At 42.3% G+C, this 21,984-nt stretch overlaps 1 protein-coding gene across 10 annotated transcripts in view; it reads right to left on the reverse strand.

The window, feature by feature from the left end:
- The window catches only part of LRRC6 (leucine rich repeat containing 6), a 95,874-nt gene that overhangs the window by 21,112 nt on the left and 52,778 nt on the right, over nucleotides 1–21,984 (reverse strand). For 9 of the 10 annotated variants that reach the window (XM_025202094.1, XM_025202091.1, XM_025202093.1 and 6 more), the window contains 7 exons: nucleotides 20,354–20,526; nucleotides 18,072–18,298; nucleotides 14,576–14,767; nucleotides 10,664–10,741; nucleotides 6,237–6,302; nucleotides 4,931–5,000; nucleotides 3,378–3,473 (listed from right to left, as the gene is read on the reverse strand). In XM_025202094.1, coding sequence (XP_025057879.1) covers nucleotides 3,378–3,473; nucleotides 4,931–5,000; nucleotides 6,237–6,302; nucleotides 10,664–10,741; nucleotides 14,576–14,767; nucleotides 18,072–18,298; nucleotides 20,354–20,526 — 902 coding nt within the window. The remainder of the gene's footprint in view (nucleotides 1–3,377; nucleotides 3,474–4,930; nucleotides 5,001–6,236; nucleotides 6,303–10,663; nucleotides 10,742–14,575; nucleotides 14,768–18,071; nucleotides 18,299–20,353; nucleotides 20,527–21,984) is intronic. The other variant, XM_025202092.1, reaches the window with a different exon arrangement.

The raw sequence follows: 21,984 nt of genomic DNA on the forward strand, positions 1-21,984 counted from the left end.
CCTGCCCGCAGAGAAAAGGGGGGGGGGGGGGGGGGGGGGGGGGGCAGCTAGAGCCCAGGGCCAGCACCTGTGCTGTCCCCAGCAGTATAAAAAAGCCGCCCTGGCAAGTAGCTCAGGGCTACTTGCTCTCAGGAGCTTCTGGGGCCCAGCCAATTGGTACCTGGGGACACTACCCCTTGTGCCAGCTGGACTGCTGAAGCATCCCTGAGAGCTCCCTACACCCTCTACCCACTGCAGCAGTCTGGCAGCGGGGGCTGCTGCCTGGCTGTGACCTGCTGCGCACCTGCCAGACCCGGATGGGGACTGCACAGCCAGTAGAGACATCTGCCCCTCTAGGCCAGCTGTGGTTGCAGGGTTGGCCTCTGTACGGCATTACTGCCATGTGTGCCCCCTGCCCGGCCATCTGGGCAGCTATGGCATGGAAGATGTTCCAGGTGTGGTGGCCTGCTCTGAACTGTCCAAACATGTCCTCCTGGCCCCATTTGGCCAGGAGGTCAGCCACAGCCAGCTGGGTCCAAGGTGCCAGCTCTGAGCAGGCAGGGTCCTGCCACTGGCCTCCCTACCAGGAATTCTGGTGTTCCCTATTGGAAACCTGAACAATCCCTGATAAAAAAATTCCAGTCACTCTGTAAAATACCCCCAAATCCATGTTCCTCCACTATTAAAACAAAGAACCACTCTCTCTCTCTCTCTCTCTCTCTTTATATATATATACAGATCCAGGAGGAGCCAGGCAGAGTTATTTTGCCCCAAGTGGCACAATTTGCCCCACACCAAAGTGCATGTCTGGGCACATGCACTGAGGCAAAAAGCTCTGGCTCAGATTTGCACCGCTTCTATTTGAGCTGCTGCAAGCACATGTGCTTGCATGTGTGGACGCGCCCTTTGTGGCTCCACCCTAATTCACTCAACTACAGCTCACAAACAAACTTGACAAGGATATTTAAGTTGGGCTGTCATGGTTGCAAACGTAGAGCAAGTAGTGACAGTACTCAGTCATGGATAGAATCCTGCTAGTTTGTTAGACGAAGGATCAATGGACTATATGCAAGATTCATTCAGAAAACATTAGCTATGATACCACGATGCCAAGTGTCAGACCCATTTCAAAGACATATATTTAACAAAGCAGAACTTTGCTAGACTCTTATATAAGTGAATTCTGAACATTGCTAAGATGTGGATCTTGATCAAAAGAGTGAAAATTTAGGCATGCTTCCAACTACTGGGGAAGCTGCAAGCTTGTTGTTAGAGCTACAGAATGTGATTTAATGAGAGGCTGTCCAGGCAGGGGAGGACAGATGGTATGGGACTTGAAGGAAAAAGACTGAACACAAGGCATGGAACCAGAAGGGAAAAAAAGAAACATTTAAAAAGTACTTTGTTAGGGTAAAACTCTTTTAAAAAAATACTGTTGTTTTAACACCATAGTTCACTATCACTAAAAAGAATCAAATATAGAAACAGATCTTCAGCTACTAGTAACATCTCTTCAGTAGTAAATCATAGTGCAAAAGGGAAAGAAAAGCTGCACTAATTGGGCATCTGGGATTCTATTTGAAAAAGGAAGTGTCTTGACTTGTACCTGGCTGACATACCTGGTTTGGTCATCACCTCAGAAACTGGAAGGGCATAGCCAGAGTGTCTAGTGCAGGAGTGGGCAAAATACACCCCACAGGATGCATCTAGCCCGCCAAGCAATTCCATCTGTTCCACGGGGCCCCTCTGTAAACTGTCTGTAAGCCTTGGCCCTGGGCTGCCCCTCTGCAAGCCAGCACCTCCATGCAGAAGGTGCAGCTCTGGATGCTAAGCAATTACCTCCCCCGCCACCTCCAGTCTGGCCTGCCGCCCCACTAGCCCCAAGCCAGGGGTGCCAGAGACAAGAAGCCTCTGCCTGGCAGAGCTTTTGCCTGGTGACCCCGTGGCTGTTTCCAGTTTCCCTGCCTGCGAGACTGGATATTCAGGTAAGGACCCTGCTGGGCCAGGGTCAGGGATGGGGAGCTGCACGCTATGGGGACAGGTGGGGCTGACCCTGCACCCTGCCATCATGTGCAGTGGGGAACTCAGACGGGAGCACAGGAGCTGTGCACTATGAGGACAGGTGGGGTTAGGCCCATATGCTGCCAACACATGCGGCTGGGGTGGGAGTGCTATGGGGCTGGGTGGGGTTGCACCTGCACCCTGACACTATGTGCAGCTGGGGACTTGGATGGCAGCTTAGTGTTATGGGGCTGGGTGCCCTTGACCCCACATGCTGCTGCCACCTGTGACTGGGGACTGGGGTGGGAGTGCAGGAGCTGTGCGCTATAGGGCCAGGCAAGGCTGGCCCCACTTGCTGTCACCACATACAGATCCAGGGACTCGCACACCCCAAGGACTCCAAGAACTCCCCTCCCCACACACCCCCCCTACCCTCACACACACTCACACCCTCCCACAGCCCCCACCCCAACCACATACCCTACACACTCCACCCACCATACCCACACCACACACACATACCCCCACTCCTCAGCCACACCCCCACATACACCCCGTTACCCCCCACCACAATATACAAGAGTTAGACTGTATTTTGAGCTATTATTTAATCACCTCTAGATACACTAGACAAACATGCATACATCAGGGCAAACTATTTTAAAAAACACAATTAAAATAAGTTATAATAGATGTTTTATATTTTGTAATTTATTTGTTTTTTTCCCTGATTTTCAAGATGGCAACCCTCCTCCCAAAAGGATTACTTCTGGGGCAAGGGGAGGGACTTCCAGTGGCAAAGGTCAGGGGTTAGGGGGTGGGACTTCCAGTCCCAAAATGGTAGCAAGGGGTGGGGCTACTCTCGCTGCCCTCAACAGCTCACCAAAACTCGTTAAGTGGCTCTCCAGCTGAAATAACTGCCTGTCCCCGATCTAGTGCTTCACTGTCCTACATTTCAGCTGCTCTAACTTAAGCTCAAAGATGTGGAGTAGGTAACTTTAACACACATTACTGCTTCCTACCTGTTCTGTCCCTCAACTAGACTATTTGAGCCATAATGCATCTGTACATAAATACATGGATCATACATATATTCTGAAGTATTTATCTCTTTTTGCACATGTTATTCTAAAGTCATTTTCAACACTCTGGTTCTCACATGGTACCACAATAATGCATTTCACAAAATATTTATATCTGAAATAAATCTGGCTTTGTTGAAAAAGAAAATACATTCAAGCAGCTCTTGTAAAATTAATATATGTAAGACTTGTTTTTAAAAGATGAAAGCCCTCAAATGCTGACTTGAAATCCATGAGTGAGCACAATGTTTCAGTGCAATTCATAGCCCATTTTATAGACCCTTTATATGTTGCCTGTCCAAAGACTTTACATACCTTTGGCATATTGATAACTAAATGCCCAGTTGTTTGTGATCTCTTTGAAGAGCTACTGTCTGGTTTCACTTCTGCTGGAAGCACAAGTTGAAATGGCTTTTAAAAGAAAAGAAAAAAAGGATAGACTAAATCATATTAAAACATTTTTTTAACCCAGAGAGAACACATACAGGAATATGACTAACATATTTCATGTCAGATAGCATAGGCCTAAATCCTCTCATTTTATGTATAGTAATACTAATCCTAATAAATGATTTACATGTTAAACAGCCTTCAAAAGTAGACATATATTCCTTATTTGCTGTCACTGGAAAAAGTGACATTTCTAAAGAATGTTTTAAAATGATGCTAGAGTTGTATTAGGAATTAAATGAGAAAGATTAGCTCTACTCTAGTAATAAAGTAATTTTGAAACAGTCTGCGCATTTGGAATGCTATAAGCAGGGATTCTGGCTTTTTATTTAAACTGAAAATAACTCTGGAATTTTTCAAAAACATAATCACAATATAACTAATGAAAACCAAAGGAAATAGAAGAGTGGCTAAAATGACTTTCAACAGAATATATCTCTGCTACACTCTGTCCAGTGTAAAAGAGATTCTGGGCCTAATTCTAGTGTCCTTTAGCTCAATGTAAACATATCATCTCTGTTTAAAATTTAAATTACATTGGTGTCAAAAAGATGAGAAAAGAATCAGGCTTTGTATCTCTTCCCGTCTGTAACCTCCACAGTTGATAGGCTGGTCCCAGATAGCAGCAAAATAGTAACCAGCTTTTCCTGGGTGGTTACTCACAGCTTAGAACAATACATTTTAAAAAGCTATACATCTGTTTTCTAGCTAATAAATCCATTGAGCCCTACTCAAATTTATGCAGTGACCACTCTGTTAGAGCATTTTTTTTAAATCAAGTTACAATCTACTGATGCAACTACTGTCTGCTGATATCAGCAGAAAGTTTGATTAACGTAATTGGGCACTGAATCAGCCTCTCAGGTCACGTCCAAACTGGCGTGGACACGTGGTTTCGTGGGGAACACCCGTGCGGCTCACCCTCTGGCATGGGGCAGGTTATACTGGGTGGGGTAGGGGAGGCTGGAGCCAGCAACTGTACTGGCCCCAGCAGCCTCACTTGGGGTCCTGGGGGGCAGGGAAGCTCCAGCTGCGTTGCTCCTGCCCCTGGGAGCCTCGCCTACAGCCGCAGCATGGCTCTGGCTGGCTAGGCTCTGGTTTTGGGTGGTGCATGCTGCCGCCCCATGCTCTGCCCCACTTTTTTTCTGCACAGGTTTTTTTGACTCTGGCATCTCCCCAGGGTCAACCCTCCTCCCCCCCACCATGCTGCAAGACAACAGCACAGGAAATGCCTGAGTGTGTGATGCTGCAGACGGGTTGTCTGGACGCAGCTTCAGGGTCCAATCTTTCTTCTATTGATTTTGATGGGAAAAAGTTTGGGACTTAACATATCCAGAAGCAAGCAATGAGAATGTATAACTGTCAATGTAGAAAAGGGAATTGTTAATTTCAAATTCAAGTAACAAGAGAATACTGACCTTGCCCTTCACCATAACTCGGATATAAGTTGGCTGAACATCAACGTCAATAAGAGAAGTGTCCATATGCCTGCAGAATGAAATAACGCATTTAGTTTACATTAATTACCTTATGCTATATCAGAGGGCAGGGAAACACAGTCAAGACTACAAAAGCCATTCTTGATGATTTTCCAACTTGTAAAAATGCAGTTTGTTTTATTGTAACTAATGTAATTAAGCTATATGAAATAATCACAGATTTTAAGCTCTTTAGGACAAGAATATCTTCCTGTATACTTGTATAGGGCGCCTAGCAAAATGTAGCCCAAAATATTTTTAGACTGTTGGATTGCTACTCTGATACAAACACTAACTATTAATACTGAGACTTAGAAATCCTAATGCCAAGTACGCAGTTTTTTTTTCTATTAGTCTAGCTTCCATTCCTGTTTCTTGCTCACTATTGAATGTTGGTCATTTTCAACTTAATATTGTCTATCTCACCACTTTCCTTTCTAAAGGCTTAATTGGTAAGTTTGCAATATGAATTCTTTTTGCACTGAGTCTGCAGGAAATCAATGAACAGAAATAACTTCCACCAATGCTAGTGTCAGCATTTTCACATTTCAGTAATGTTGAATAATGCTTGCAAGCTGTACAGAATCCCCCTTGATTAACAACTCCTACTCACTGAGTGATCCATCCACTATTGTTCTTTACACCCCGCCCTGAAGGCACAGCTCAGCTGTTTCACCATTTTTCTTTTATGAGACCTTCTTTACCTCTTACATGGTTTTTTTCAAATTTTGTGAGGGCTGCTTTCCTCAGTGAAGAGCATATAATACAACTTGCCAGATCTCAAATCTTACTCCAATCCAGAGTAGCATTTCCACAACTTCAAAATATCATTTTTCATAACTCAGTGACATTGGAATGTACCTGTTTTGTGGCAAGATAGCTTGCCATAAGTGTAAATGAAAAATATCTTTCAATAAAGAACATTTTCTGATTATTTAACTACCAGTAATATCTGTTCAAGCTTTTTTCTACCAAAATTCAATCAATAGGGAGGGGAAGGAGCATGAATACAAGATAAAGAGAAAGGGAAACCATTATGAAGAGTCCAGCAAGAAGCATTGTCTGTGCGGCCCCAAATCCCAACCACAGATCTGAGAGTAGATTTCATTTCTTTCCCCACCCTTTGTTCCCTTCACAAAATCCTAGTGTATAGGGAAGGGTGAATGTGTAATACTATGTATTGGAATTTGGCAGCAACAAGAAACACCCTCCGATAACAGGGGATAAAATAGGTAATCATGCCAACCTGTAAACAGCAAGATCTAGGATGAATTGGTTGTTTTCTTCATCATCTTTCAAAGAGAAATGAAGCCTAGGAAGACAAGAAACATCTTCAGCATAAATAAAATTGGTTTGAGCAGGGAGCGATTCAACCGCTGGCATTTTTTAGATTAATATAAGCATCATTTAGACAATGTCATATGCTCTTTTTAGAAATATCTGCAACTTAACTACACAAACATGCACACCTGATGTTGGAACTGGGTTCTGTTTTACTATTCTGTTTGCTTGTTCTTTTTTTTAACTGAAAACATAATTGAAAGTACAGTGCAAGGTCAGGTTCTTTATACTTCAACTATCAATGCAGGAAGAGAGACATCTGCTGGTGAAAACTTTTGTAGATTAGAAAATGTGGCTGTATCCAGTACGCCCACATACCTGCATTATATATGTCTAGAGTCTAGAGTAGAGCTTGATTTTCATATATTTTTTCACACATCATCTCTAACAGCTGCACAAAGTTAGTCACAAATAAGGAACATAAAATCATACTAACTAACAGAAACCCCCTCTTGCTTGTGATCTGTTAATTTCCTCTGATTTGGAGTGATCGTTAAAGCTGTGACAGAAGCTCGGATGTTCAGAAGTTGGAAAGTACAATGAATAATATTAATAATAATGTGTATGGAATTTTTCCTTTTCTAAAAAGATCTGGAAGACCTTCTCTTTTCCATTGCAATAACTTCTAAAATGATGGAATACAGAAAAGCCCTAAATAAAAGCCACTGCTGAGTGAGATACTGTCATAAATATAGAGTAGTTTCATGACACAGCCTGATTCCCTTAACCTAATACAGCTCATGGCCATCAAAAATTGACAGATATCCTGGATTTCAGATTTTTCACTTTTTTATGAGTCTCAAGTATACAAAATGTGGCAATAAGTATTATTTCTTATTTTGTAGCCCTCTCTAGTCTAATACAGCCAGACTGCAGAGATTTTTGCATCAGTGAGCAGTCTGGATCAGGATGCATTTGATAGGAAGGTGGCAGATAGGATAATATAGACAAATGTCATTGCTAAATCTCATATGCTCATGGAAAAAGAGACATGAAGATGTTTCTGGGGCTCTTTTCTGAAAGGCAGAATTCCCCTGTACGTGGAGAGTTGCGGGGCAGGGGAGAGAGAAGAATGTTCTCTTGGTAGCAGCCTAACTAGCAGCTAACAAAGAAACAGCTTTTTAATGAAGAATGTAGACATGGTTGATCCTCCAAGAGCTCTTTGAAGAAAGTCTGACTTTGCTTTATCAGGCTTCTACAATGAAGAATCCATCTTGGAAGGCACAACTCTTCTCCAAATGGCATGCTCTGTGTGTCTTTCCTATGCACCACTAGAGATGCACTGTGATAGCCCACTGCATATACCATGTAATGAGGAGATGCAAGTTTCTTGTGTACATTCAACAAATCTGCACAAATGCTTATCACAATCTGGCCACATGTCAACCCAGTAAGTGAATTCCAGTGAAGAAGACCTATTATACAGGTGAACCTGGATTCTTTGCAGGGTTAGGCTCCTTAGCCCCCTGTAAACATGAGGGTTTAGGAACTAGTCAGGGGTTGATATATAGCCACAGGACCGCTGAGGCACTCCAACTTTTTGGTGAGGCCTTTATTTCAAACAGTAGTACTTATCCAAGTCTGGGATTGCTGATGACTGAGCTCTAGCTGAGTGGAGAAGCAGCGCCCTTTGAAATAAAAGACACAAAAAACAGCTACACCTCTTGTTTCATAGTTTCATAGTTGGTAGGGCCAGAAGGGACCTGAGCAGGTCATCAAGTCCGACCCCCTGCCATGGCAGGAATGAATGCTGGGGTCAAACGACCCCAGCGAGGTGATTGTCCAGTCTCCTTTTGAAGATCCCCAGGGTAGGGGTGAGCACCACTTCCCCTGGAAGTTGGTTCCAGCTCCTAGCTGCCCTGACTGTGAAGTAGTGCTTCCTGACGTCTAGCCTGAACCTATTCTCAGTCAGCTTATGGCCGTTATTCCTTGTAACTCCCATAGTGTTCGGAGGAACAGGGACTCTCCCATTGCCTACTGGTCCCCCTTGGCAAGTTTGTAGGTGGCCACCAGATCCCCTCTTGACCTTCTTTTGTGTAGACTGAACAGGTTCAGGTCCCTTAGCCTCTCCTCGTAGGGCCTGCCTTGCTGCCCCCTGACCATGCAAGTGGCCCTCCTCTGGACCTTCTCCATGCTGCCCACATCCCTTCTGAAGTGCGGCACCCAGAACTGGATGCAGTACTCCAACTGCGGCCTGACCAATGTCGCATAGAGGGGGAGGATCACCTCCTTGGACCTGCTCATGATGCATCTATGAATGCGTGACAAGGTGTGGTTAGCCTTCCTGACTGCATCCCCACATTGGCAGCCCATGTCCATTTTGGAATCAATAATGACTCCGAGATCCTTTTTTGCCTCTGTGCTGACAAGAAGGGAGTTCCCCAGCCTGTAGGTATGCTGCTGGTTTTTCCTCTCCAGGTGTAATACCTTGCACTTGTCCATATTGAAACCCATCCTATTCTTATCCTCCCACCTCTATAACCTGTCTAGATCTAGTCTTGTAGCCTGTCCCTCTCTTCTAGCATACTCACTTCTCCCCACATCTTAGTGTTATCTGCAAACTTGAGCAAGGTACTTTTCACCCCCTTGTCCAAGTTGCTGATGAAGATATTGAACAGTGCGGGCCCAAGGACCAAGCCCTGGGGAACCCCACTGCCCATGTCCCCCCAGGTTGAAAATGACCCATCCACCACCACTCTCTGGGTGCAGCCCTCCAGCCAATTGGCTACCCATCTGAGTGTGTAGGCGTCGACACCACAGTCGCCTAATTTTTTAATGAGGATGGGGTGAGAGACAGTGTCAAAGTCCTTCCTAAAGTCCAGAAAGACTATGTCCACTGTGACACATGCATCCAGGGCTTTTGTGACCTGGTCGTAGAAGGCAACCAGGTTGGTCTGACAGGACCTGCCTCTAATGAACCTGTGTTGATTGCCTCTAAGCATAATCTCCCCTGCTGGTCCCTCACAGATGTCCTCCTGGATAATTTTCTCAAAGAGCTTCCCCAGGACCGAGGTAAGACTACTGGGCCTTTAGTTTTCTGTGTCCTCTTTCCTCCCTTTTTTGAAAATGGGGACCACATTGGCCCTTTTCCAATTCTCTGGCACCTCACCAGAGCACCATGAGTGCTCGTAAAGCTGTGCCAGGGATCTCGCAATGACCTCTGCCAGTTCCCTCAGCACTCTGGGGTGGAGATGGTTGGGACCTGCTGATTTGAACACATCTAGTCCCTCCAGAAGTTCCCCGACTAGGTCCTCACTGACCCTGGGCCTGGCTGCACCTCCCCTGGGTCCATCTGGATTCCCAGTTGGGCGGGGGGTCCCTGTCCCTGCTCAGAAAAATGGAAGAAAAGAAACTGTTAAAGAGATTAGCTTTGTTGCCTGGTGCTACCACCAGATTACCAAGCACATCCTGCAGAGGCCCCATGTTACTTAGTACCTTCTTTTTACCCGCTATGTATTTAAAAAAGGACTTCTTGTTATCCTCGATCCGGGTCACTAGTCCCAGTTCCATCTCTGCCTTGGCCTTCCCAACAGCCCCCCTACAATCTCGATCAATGGAGGTATACACCTCGTTAGTGAGGGCCCCCCCCTCACCAGGGAGGGCCCCTCCCTCACCAAGTTATGTACTTGGCAATCTGCTGCAAATGAAGTGTGCTGCTTATATCCTTGGGAACTCTTCGTAATAAGTTTCAGTATCATATAATGGCTGTGTCATCAATAAAACCAAAATGAATTTCTCTGCGCTTCACTCCCTCCCTTGCTGTAGACCACAGTTTCCATTTGGTCAAAGAAAAGGAACACTGCAACAGAAGTCCATTACAGCCTCAGTCCAGATCTGCCAGGTTTCCATACCGTCTACCAGTGAATGCAATGATCTCAACCAGAAACATTAGTTGGACATACTTTTTGCACTTAAAGTTCCTGGTAATGCACAGTTATTTTCAAGTGGTCAAATTTCAATTAATCCTTTTCTACTACCAGACACCTGTCCCGTGGAAGAAAATCCATTCCTTAGAAAGGGAAATAGTAACATATCTGATGCATCTGATGTCTTTAATGGAAAAATTAGTTCTTCAGATGTCAAAGAACAAGTTACTAAATAACACACCCTTCAGCACTTTTTGTACTAATTGAGATTTCTTTAGTTCCCTAGCTTCAGGATATAGCTATGGTTAACTCTCTATCCCCAGTAGGAACAGAATACTTCACTGGATTTTAAAATGTGACAGACACAGTATTAATGAGTTATCATATATCTCCAGTTACATGGTCAAGTATATCATAAAAGGGAAATCACTATTTTAATTATTCAGAGTTGTTTTTTCTCACATACTTTGGTTCATTTATATTCAGAACTTTTCCTTCTGTGGTGATCAAAGTCCTAGGTGGCTTTTCTTTCTTCTTGTGTCCCCTAAAAGAAAGAAAGAAAAGAAAGGGTTTCTTCCTATTGTTTATATTCTGGTTCTTTTTGTGAAGCTGAGAAAAAAATGACATAAATTTGCACATGGTGAACCTCTTATTTTAAGAAGGAAAGTTATTTTGTTAACATCACAGGTTATGCATTGCATCTTTTGCACTGGAAAAGCATGTTTACTGTCACCTGCATAAAAGTGAGCAAATTATTCACGGTAAAGGCTTTCTTCATTGGATCTTATTCTCTTTTTCTTTTCCCAGAATATACAAGAGCAACTTGTAACTTCTTAAAATTTATCTGATAAATCTATTTTATTAATGAATTGATCTCTAATATTTTAAGTGGGAAGCATGTTGCTAGTGGTAACTGGTCACATAAATTAGGTATTGTAATTAGTGTTACATGGTTGCATGAATGCATAAGTATTTTTGCTGCAAATATTTGTTCAAGTTCATTTAAAATGTATCTTCAGATATTTTGGCATGAAGTTCTGAAATTTGTTCAGAAAATGTTTCAAAAGCAAAATTTTCTGCCAGGCTAAAGACTTGGCTGGTCAACATTTTGAAGTAAGCGCCACAAAAGGGAGCATGCATGGCCAAAGTGAATACTGGTAAACTTTTAAAAAATTATTTTGATTTATTTATTAGCTGAATTTTGCTTTACTCCTCCAAGAGCTGTCATATACCTTACTAATAAAATTAGGCTTTCAGACACCTTTTCATACTAAATTAGCAGCAGTGAAACTGCAGGGCACCTTTAGATAAGTGCAATATACAAATCCCCTTGGTGCTTCAGGCCACATCAACATAATTTAGAAGTACCCGGATATCTAGAATTATTAGTGTGCTTGATGGTAGTGTCAGAGTGATGCTGTAGCTGTGATGGTCCAGGAAATATGCAAGAGGCAGGGATTTTTGTGGGTGATATCTTTTAATTGGACCAACTACATAGCTGAGATAGACTTCTCCAGGTGACCTAAAGTAGAATGCACAGCATTCAAAAGTCTATTACAACCATATAATTGAGCCGATAAAAGGTATCATTCACAAAAATCCTTGTTTCTCAGTTTTCTTGATGATGTATTTTTGTTGTGTTCAGCTAGAAATTTTAGTAATATTAGGCGGAAAGGATTTGCATTTCTCTCATGGGAAAAATAGATCTAATTCTAGGCCTTCTTAAAATGCATCAGGTTGCCAATGGGTTTAGGTTGTAGCCGTGTTGGTCTAAGGATATAGGCAGACAAGGTTGCCTATAAGAGCCTTTTAAGACCCAGCTCTACAAAGCCTTAGCTGGGAGATATAGTTGGAGATGGTCCTGCCTTCGAGCAAGGAGGTGAACTAAATGACCTCCTGAGTCCTTAATTTTCAACGGTAATTTTCTATGATTCTGTGATACTGGGATTGGAAGAACACATGGATGGATATGAGAGTTGCTATTGGAATGATCAGATGATAACAATTTATGTTTGCATCGCACCTTTCACTCAGAACAAAAGAATGTGTATTACAAACAGATTTAGATGTTAGAGATGAGTTGGATTTGTTTATGGGGACCTGTAGCAGACTTGGGGGGAGGGGGGTCTGCATGTAGCAGCTATTGCTCCTAGCTATCAAACTCACCTGTTGCAGTTTCCAGCCTCACTAACCTCCTATCTCTATCCTGACATGCCTTGAGGGTAATAGGATAACCTTGAAAAACTGATTCTACAGGCCAGAATAACTACTTTAGTACCTTCTCTCTTGGCCCAGTCCTTGGGGCTTGTCCATCCCCAGGCTCAGTCCCCAGGGCTTCTCTCGAGCACAGGCAACCCCCGCTTAGTGCTCTTAATTGGTTCCAGAAAAACAGAGCACTAAGCAAAACACCGTTAAGTGAAACTCATTTCCCCATAGGATTGAATGTGTCCCTCTGCCCTTCTCTAGGGTGTGCTTCTCCTTTAACAGAGTCCTTAGGGCTCCTCTGCTTTATCAACACCATTTGTAGTTCTACAGACCCTAAACCTGACCTCTTGGCCCTCAATGTGCCTTAGGGACTATAATCATGGCCTCCAGTAGCCCCCATAGCAACATCCATGCCTCACAGGTCTTACTCTGTTTCCTTCCCCTGGCCGTCTGGCAGTATACTGGGTTCAGTCCACTGAGTCCTTGACTCTTGCAGGGCTGCTATATCTAATCTCCAAGTTCTTAGCTTGGCCCCATACAACCTACCAGGTCCCAGACCTTTGCACAGCTCTACGCTGGCCTCGGCCCTTTATAATATGGAGTTCTTCCCAAGCACCCCACCCACGGGCTCAATCTGCCCCTGTAGCCACACCCAAACCTCCGGTCAAAACAGAAACAGAAATACAAGCAAACTGCTTCAGAATACAACTCAAACTCTACCTCAAATCTCTGTATTGCTGCAAACCCACCCCCTACCAGATGATTGTTCCCCAGCCTCCAGGGCACCTTCTTGGTCTAACACCTCTCTTTTTGCATCCTGTGTTTTCAGGAATTTCTTTTTCTGCAAAGATCAGGGCCAGACTGCCTGCTCTGGCTCCAGAACCAGTTTATACCCCCTTTGCCCCACCCCTTCTGGTCAGGTGCCTCCCTGAACAACTGCAGATGTGTCTTTCCAGCTCAATGGACAGCCAGCCCTCATCTGCCATCTAAGAGCTTGCATATTCCAAGGGTTGCTTTGAGTTTAAAAGGGGTGTACCTTGAGTCTAAAAAGGCTGAGAACCACTATAACCACTGTAAGGCTAGCATGGGTTTTAAGAGACCTGTAATTGGGTGAATCTATAGTCAGACGCCTAGAAAGTAGATGACTTCTAGAACTTGAGTCCCCAAAAATCCCTTTCAAGTTAGTAGGAGTTGCATCTCTTTGGAACATTAAAAAAACTGGAAAATGTCATATTTAGGCACCTACATAGGTATATAGCTTTGAGTATCCAGATATGAAAATTTTGATCTGCTGCTAAATAAAATCTAGTGAAATATCTGGCTAGATTACTATCAATCTGGAGTTCCAGTCGCATCCAAAAAACCTTGAAGACTTTTCAGGAATAACGTATTTTAAGACATAGTCTCCTAACCAAAGAGCATATGTAATATGCAGGTTTTTGTTACTCAAGGACCAGCTTCCTTAATGAAATGCATGTAGAGTATAGCCAGTTATACAGAGAAGGTGTACAAAGTGCTGCTTCTGCAAAAAATTCATAGACCAGCCTTGGGGGCATTTGTGTAATGTCACATACCCTCATGGTAAATGCTTTTAACAGTACAAATATGCATTCAACTGCAACAAATGTATTAGATGAGAGGGCAATGAACCTTTTAAAATATACAAAATGGGGTTGAATAAAGAAGAAAACAATTATATTTTTAAAAAATCTATTTTGAGAGAAGCAGAGTAAAAGGTATTCTTAGGTATCCAAAAAAAGAAAGCAAAGTGCACTATTCAGAAGTGTGTTTGGTTAGATTTTTACAAAAACGTTTTCAAAGGAACAAATGGGAATTATGTACCGCCTTCTCACTGACTTACAGTGGGGGAAAAAGGTGCCTAACTCATCTTTACTTTTCATTCCATCCAGGAAGAGCACACACCAACTGCTGAAACTTCCTTAGCCTAACGAAGGGTTTTTGAACCCGAAAGCTTGCTTAATAACTGTTCTCCAACTATTTGGTTTGGTCTAATAAAAGGTACCAGATTCACCCAAGGATCCTTGTCTGCCTATGTCCTTAGACCAATACGGCTACAACCTACACCCCCTAACTCATCTTTATACCTTTGAAAATCCCTATGAAAATCTCCCTCTTAAATCAATGTAAAGAATATGTAAAACCCAACAGATACCTTAGATCTTCTTTAGCTCTACGCTTTTCTTCAATATATCTGTGAGTTTCTAATCTTGACTCTGGAGTATATAGTGTGGGCTCTTCCCAAAATGCTCTGTCCTCTTCATTGTCTTCATCTGCTCCCCATTGCCGATACTCATTTTCTTCTTCTGTGTGCTGCTGGTTTTCTTTGTCCTGTAAAGGGTCTGGGCTAGAAAAGAATACATAGAGTGGCATGTCATGAAACACAGAAAGAGTAGCAGTGATGGATTACTGCAACAAAACTGTCTTCAAGTCACTTTATATAGTAATATAATTAATTGCCACAATTGGGCTACCTGAGAAACCTGAGAGACTTAAGTAACTTACCTTACTCTTTTCTTAATGTTTTATTTACATTTCTTGTTTATATTTGAAGTTGATGGACTCCCCAAACTGCAGTACTTGATCCAATTTTGTCATTTTGACTTTTTAAAGTCTAGTCATAAATTAGTTAAGCCATGGCAAATTTATGACAGACCAACATGACATTACTGATTTCCTAATCTAGATTTAATCTTACAACATTAGATCTTCAGATTCTCTTCAAATCTTCTGCCCAGATACTGGTTAAATTAAATACATGGCTGATGGCTCTAAGCACTCTATTTTGCATTAGTAATTAATTGGTTGCATTTTATTTACTGATTTCTTGGACTAGAATCAATGACTCAGCCTGAATCAAATCAATCTTCTAATACTAATCCATCAGACATAAATTTGGGTGACATTGTAACAAAAATGACATTGGAGAAAATCAAGTACTAAAACAGAGTAACTCAAAGGACAGAAATAGTGCTGGGAATGTCTGTTAGTTATGTAAATTCTAAGCCAAAATGTGTCTCTTTAGGTAAAGTGACCTCATCAAACCTAGGAAGTGGACACAGCCTACTAATGGTAGGTGAGGAGCAACACCTCAGTCTTTGAACTTTGGGATGGAATCCAGAACCTAAAGGAAGTGCCAAAATTTTCATGGTGAGAGCAAAGTTCCCCAGAACAGCATCCAAAATAGCCAGTTTATTACACTGCAAGCTGCTTAGTCAGCTAGACAATGGAGAAATACTAAGGATATGCTCTTGACAGGCAAAATTTAAGAACTTTCTCAGGGCTGCACAGAGGTATCTCCATCCATTTGGAGTATACAGCTCAGAGCTGTTTCTTGAGGAGAGGCACCTAGAGCCTTTCTTGGAATGAAATGAGCACGGATCACTCTTCTCAGGAAGGGAGATCTGATGCCTCACTTCTACTAGACTACAAAACAGTCTAGTTCAGTGGTCAGCAGTCTAGGGTCTGCAGGCAAACATTGGCCCATGAAAGACTTTAGCCAGCCCTCCAAGCACATCTGCAGGAGAATGTGTCATCTACCTGTTTCTCAACCCGTTGGTCATGATCCAAAAGTGGATCACAAGAATATATAAAAGGGTTGTGAACAAACTTAAAAAAAGAATCAATAAACTTTAAAAATGGACTCTCCTTTAAAGCTAAAAAACATGGGAAACCATGGCTCTTCCCTTGCAGGCTGGCAGAGTTCAAACCTGCGAGGGGCTGCCTGGGCCCGTCCCCCCACCCCACACTCAGCCCCTGCCTCACATACTGGAGGGCTGGGGCCTGGGGTTGGGGGGAAGCAGGTCGGGAATGAGGGGCACTGGGTTCAGACTGGTGATTGATGTTAACAAATGTGTCCCGGTACAAAAGAGATTGAGAACCACTGATCTAGTGATTCCTTCCATCGATAGCCACTTTTAGCCTGCTGCCCCTGGCATAAAGACCGAGCTGTGTTAATTCAGTCAATTGTTATTGAAAAGTTGATGACCCTTGGTCTAGTTAGTGGAGCACTTGCCCAGAACATGAGAGACAAGTTCAATTCTCTTTGTCTAAGCTAAAGTGAAGCAAACCCACATTTCCCATCTCCAAGGAGAGTATCCTAACAGTTAAGCTCATGTTTAACCACTAGCTATTACCTAAAAGGGAAATACCACCAGCACTTTTTCCTCTGTCTGTGTTTTCAAGGGCAGTGGTGGTTGCCCCTGCATTTTATAGATTCCAATCCTGTGGATGGGTGTTATATGCTCTGGGAACAACTGGATTAAGCCCCAAGCACTTGGGCAGAGGAATGTCTAGTCTCTGGACTAGATACGAGCATATCCAGAGGCAGAATTTCAGGAACCTAAAGGATTGTCAAAACTGCACTGCTATGAAGTTTAGACAGTTTCAGGATTAGACGGCAGCTGCATGGAGGTTGTCACAATCATAGCTTTGCACATAGGCATTAGAGGTGTGCAAAGCGGGCCCTATTTGATTTGGATTCAACCTGAATCAGGGACAGTGATTTGATTTGTTGATTTGTATCACTGTCCCTGATTCGATTTGGCCAAATCTGAATCTAAAGATTTGATGGTGATTCAGACACAGACACAGCTTTAAAAGTTTTTTCTAGATCCCTCGAGGTACCGGGCATGGCTCATGAATGCTGTGATGCTGGGGTGCATGGAGCATCCCATAGGAGTGTGGGGGGACCCTCCAAGTGCTCTGCAGTGAACCCAAAAGCAGACTGAAAGTACTTTTGATCCACTTCCAGGTCTGCCAGAGAGCACACTGAGGGGGGCCCCCCTGAGCACACTCCCAGCTTGGCGGTCAGCCACAGGGGGACCTTGAGTGCTCCCCCCAGACCTAGGAGGCACCAGTCACTGAGCTGGGTGGGGGTGGTGGGGGGCCCCTGTGTGCTCCTCAGTAGACCCAGAAGTGGACTGGCGGTGCTTCTGGATGACTTCCGGGTCTGCTGCCAAGCATGCTGGGGAGCCCTCCATGCTTCTGTGGGGCACTCCATGCACCCCAGCATCGCAGCACTCATGAGCCCCTGCTACCTAGAGGTATGTAGAAAAAACATTTACAGCTGTCTCTATGGCCGAATCAAAAAGGGGACCAAAGCTTTGCACAGCCCTAATAGACACCTAAATTCTATGTAAGTCCCATGTGAAGCATCTGAGGCCTTTTTTTAAGATCTGACCCTAAGCCATTATACTCTAAAATAATTATGGCCATGTGAGAGGTGAACACTGAAGCTTTGATTTGATTGCAACTTATGAGCCCAAAGTTCCACAGTGCTGTCTCCATGGGACTTGGACGCAACATTACTATTCATAAGCAAAATGAATGGCAACTAAACTGGAAATATCCATTTATGAAATGCTCTCGTACTAAAGAAGCTTTCCATCCCATTGATGGAAACAGAACAGAAAGAGCTTTCTAATGCTATCACAAATTGAAATAGAAATTCAATAGGGGATTTCAAAGTAAAAATTCTGCTCTCCAGTTTTCATGCCCATGTATGAAGAGAATAGATTATTGGAGGTAAGATCAGTAGTGAAGATAAATCTACGTGATTTTAAAAGGGGCATATAAAAATGTGTCAAGTAATTGATATATCTAGAGAAAAAATCCTAATAATCCAAGAGGACAGTTGTTAGCTCACATACATGGTGTTGTTAATGTCTGTGTACCAGCGTCGATCAAATCCAGGGTTAGGTTTGTCTTTTTTTTTCTTCTGCCTCTCTTGTATTTTTTGTACAACCTCTTCTTTTTCTCTGGCCCTTTTGAGGCAGTAAGCCTGTTCCTGCTCACTGATTTTCTTCTTTATTTCAGCATAGTTCTGCAATGCCTGAATCCTTTCAGAACGTTCTATTTCTTTACTGTCCAGGCACTTCTCAAAAGAGCAAAAAACAAATTAAAGACGACAAATTTGGCAAAATAACCAAAAATTTTATATGCAAATAAAAAGCCACTTAGCACAAGGTTAGTTTTATTAGATCATCTTTACTAGAAAGTTTAAAAATTTGAGACTTTCAATCACCCCTTACCATTGTGTAGTTTATATACATCAGTGATTGTGCCTGAAACCTTGCTAAGAACTTCTTTCCAGCTACTCAGTTGGTCTAATAAAAGATATCACATCTACCAAAGAACCTTTCCTGAAAATACCACACACATTTCTGTAGAGGTTATTATAGCTGAGAGAGGCAGACAGCTTTTTTTTTTTTGAGGGCTTGAAGCTGCATTTTAAATTGAGTCAATTCTGTAATGACCAAATCTCATACAGCTGAATTACCTCCAAAGAGACAGAAAAGGAACTCAAGTTTTGCATTCTATTCTGTTTAAACCTGGATGAGGGTGGGTTCATCTTCCTATACCTAAACAGGGATTTAAGTAGACCATGGACCAAGAGGAGTTCTCTGGTATAATATATTTTTCTGAATAACTTGTTGCATAGATCTGCCTCTGTTTAAATTGTCATGTAAAGGAGTGTATCCAAAAAACTCATGTTGTTCCTTACAGTACTCAATTTACATGTGTGATATATCCAAAGCCCTTTTACAGTTAAACCCAGGAATATCACTCCTCTTTTTATCACCTTCTACCTGTTACCACTATTTTTCTCTTTAAAAGCTGACTTCCATGCAGAATAATGCAAAAAATATTGTCACAAAATGTTTATTTCCAACAACTTAAGCGATCTCTCCTGAGCAAATTTACCACTTAATGTCACAACTCTTGAAGGATGTTCCAAAATCCAATCAGTTAGCAGACAACTACCAGCAAAGGAATCTGTCTTGTTAAAGAAATATACATAACAATTTATAACAAGACAAAATTATATAGTTCTTTTTTGTTGCAAGCACCTGGGAATTTAAGGTGCTATCACAGCTTGAGTGAGGCTTGCCTTGGGCTTAAGTGCCACGTGTATAGTGTATCTTGTAGTTACATCATGGAGGGTATGTGAGGTCTTTGCACATAGTTGGGGATGTGCTTGTGAAACTCTTGAAAAAGGAGACCGAATACAGGAACAAATTAATACAAGGGCCAGAGAGTGGGTGCAGTGCAGGTGTGGTGCCACTGAGGGAGGCGGGCTAGACAGGCTTCAGCTCTCCTATCTTTTTATGCAGCAATAGACTCCCCTCCATTCAGTCAGTTAGTAAATGGTTTTTAACACAGCAGAGCTATTATGGTTTTTGCTTCATTTCTTACATTGGATAGTAAAAGTCAGAGTTGGACATTATGCAAGTTCACAAAAATACACAAGGAGCAGGGTATGAATCCTAGACCCTTCAATTTAGAGCAGTGGCACCACCTTTTGTGAAGCTATCAAAACAAGTAAGCATCACGTGGTGTGTGGCTCTGATTACTGTCAACTCTTAATATCACAGGCTTTTGTCAGTCTCGTGTATGATATTACAGTATCTGGGTTTGACTGTCTGCAAATTATAGTCTACTGACTTCAGCAGGCTTTTGCAATTGATTAAAGTCTCCAGGATTATTAATCCAGCACCCTTTACTTTCATGACATTCACTTAGAAATCTCCTATGGATTATAGAAAGGTAGTAGCCCTACTGCACATTTATCCTCCTCATGGTTAAAATGCTCTAAAAGAAAGACTCAGGACTTGGCTCAAAGATCTCCAGTAAAAACAATGTAAAAGTTAACGAATATATTATGGCTGACACACCCCGCAACTCCATTATTAATATGATTGGCTCTCCTTCAGAGTAGAATTTAATTTCCTATAGACAATGAGTAAGGCTTTACCACAACCATTATTTTTGTTTTGCATCAGTATATTCAGTCATCAGTGAAGATAAATAGACATGATTTTAAAAGGTGTAGGTAAGAATATACCTAGTAATTGATATTCTCTTATCAAAGAGGATTGCCATACTTCTAGCAACTCAGCTGGATACAGGCACATTAAAAAAACCCCCATACTTTTAGCTGATGAAGAGTTGCTACCACAAACTGTCTGTATCCTTCAAACTCAGTGCACGGGTTCCCCATCAGAAAGAGTTCTTTAAGATGCATGTTGTGTTTTAGGACTTCAATACTGGACAGTTCTCCGATGAAATTTGCTGTCAGGTCAAGTTTCTGCAATTCTTCACATCCTGTTTGGAAAGATGTTATTTACCTTGAATATGATATGCACACATCTACAGTATTTGGGGTCAGAACTGCAGTCTGTATTTGTTTTGCACCTATGCATACAATACTTTTTCAGGATTGGATTTGGGAGAATAATTCACAGCAACTAATTTTTATCGTTTCCTAAGTTTTTTGGTGGTCATAATGCATGTGAAGTGAGAGAAGTTTTACTAAAAATTCACAACCACCCCAAAATTATACAAAATACTGCTAGCTAGATTTCTATAAGAATGCTTGGTGGTCTGTTCTTGCATATTCTCTACATCGAAATGTGTATTGGTGAGTTATAAGACCCACATAGAATTGGGTGCAGAATTCTTAATTGGCTGAATCTGCCCCAACTGGTTAAAATAAGTCACTGCAAGTAATTTTCTTAGGACGTGTGCAGATGTTCCTGGGACCCATTCCAGGGGCGTGGGAGGTGGGCAGGCTTGTGGGTCCAGGGTCAGTTGATGGATCTGCGAGGAGGGTGCCCATCCAGAGCCAGGGCCTCTGCCATCCCAGGGCTGGGCTCTGAACATGTATACACATTGATTTAATAGATTTCATAGACATTAGGGCTGGAAAGGACCTCGGAAGATCATCAAGTCCAGCCCCCAAACCCCAATTGGGTTAGATCAGGAACAAGTTAGCCTGATTTATAAAGTGCACCTCCTTAGGTGAACTAAGATCAGGCCAGCCATTTTTTGCCTGATCTAAACTCCCAGAACAAATACACAGCTCACCACTTATATTGTCCTAACCTAGTAAGGTTGATCTAAGTGTAACATTTACACATACCCTAATTAGAGGAAGAAGCAACTGTATTTTGTGCTCTCTTGTTGAGACAGTCAGGACAAAAAAAGAAAAACTGATAATGGCTCTGGCAGGGAACAGACTTCGAAATAGCCTTTGAAGGGACACATGCCAACCCATATCTTCTTTGAAAATGAATTATTTTAACTTGAGATAATTTCAAGGATAAAACAAACCAATAAAAATACTGGTCTAATTATGGCAGAGCAACAAGAGTTCTTAGGAGGTCAGGACGAATGGCAGACTTTATGATTTTATACTTCTTTTCTTAGCTGATACTATTTGTGTTTAGGAGCCATGTAAGTAAAACTGGGCTTCTCTCACAGTTTCTAGACTTTTAAATTAAACATGCATGGCAATTAACATTGCTAACTTTTAACATCCTGGCATTTCTCCTTGAGTGAGTCAGTCTGAAGGTGCAAATGCTGCCGAACCGCTGGGGGAAAATAAAGTCATGGATACTAAAATATCTTCACTGTAAATTGAAATTTGGGACTGGCTAATAAAAACTTCATTTGGATCAGTATAATCATACATTGAAATACAAGACTGAATATCATGGGGAATTTCATATCCCAAATGGGTCATGATGTCTCCACCTGCACTGTATTTCTCAACTATAATAA

The sequence above is a fragment of the Alligator sinensis genome, unplaced genomic scaffold, assembly GCF_000455745.1.
Source record: "Alligator sinensis unplaced genomic scaffold, ASM45574v1 scaffold651_1, whole genome shotgun sequence".
NCBI lineage: Eukaryota > Metazoa > Chordata > Crocodylia > Alligatoridae > Alligator > Alligator sinensis.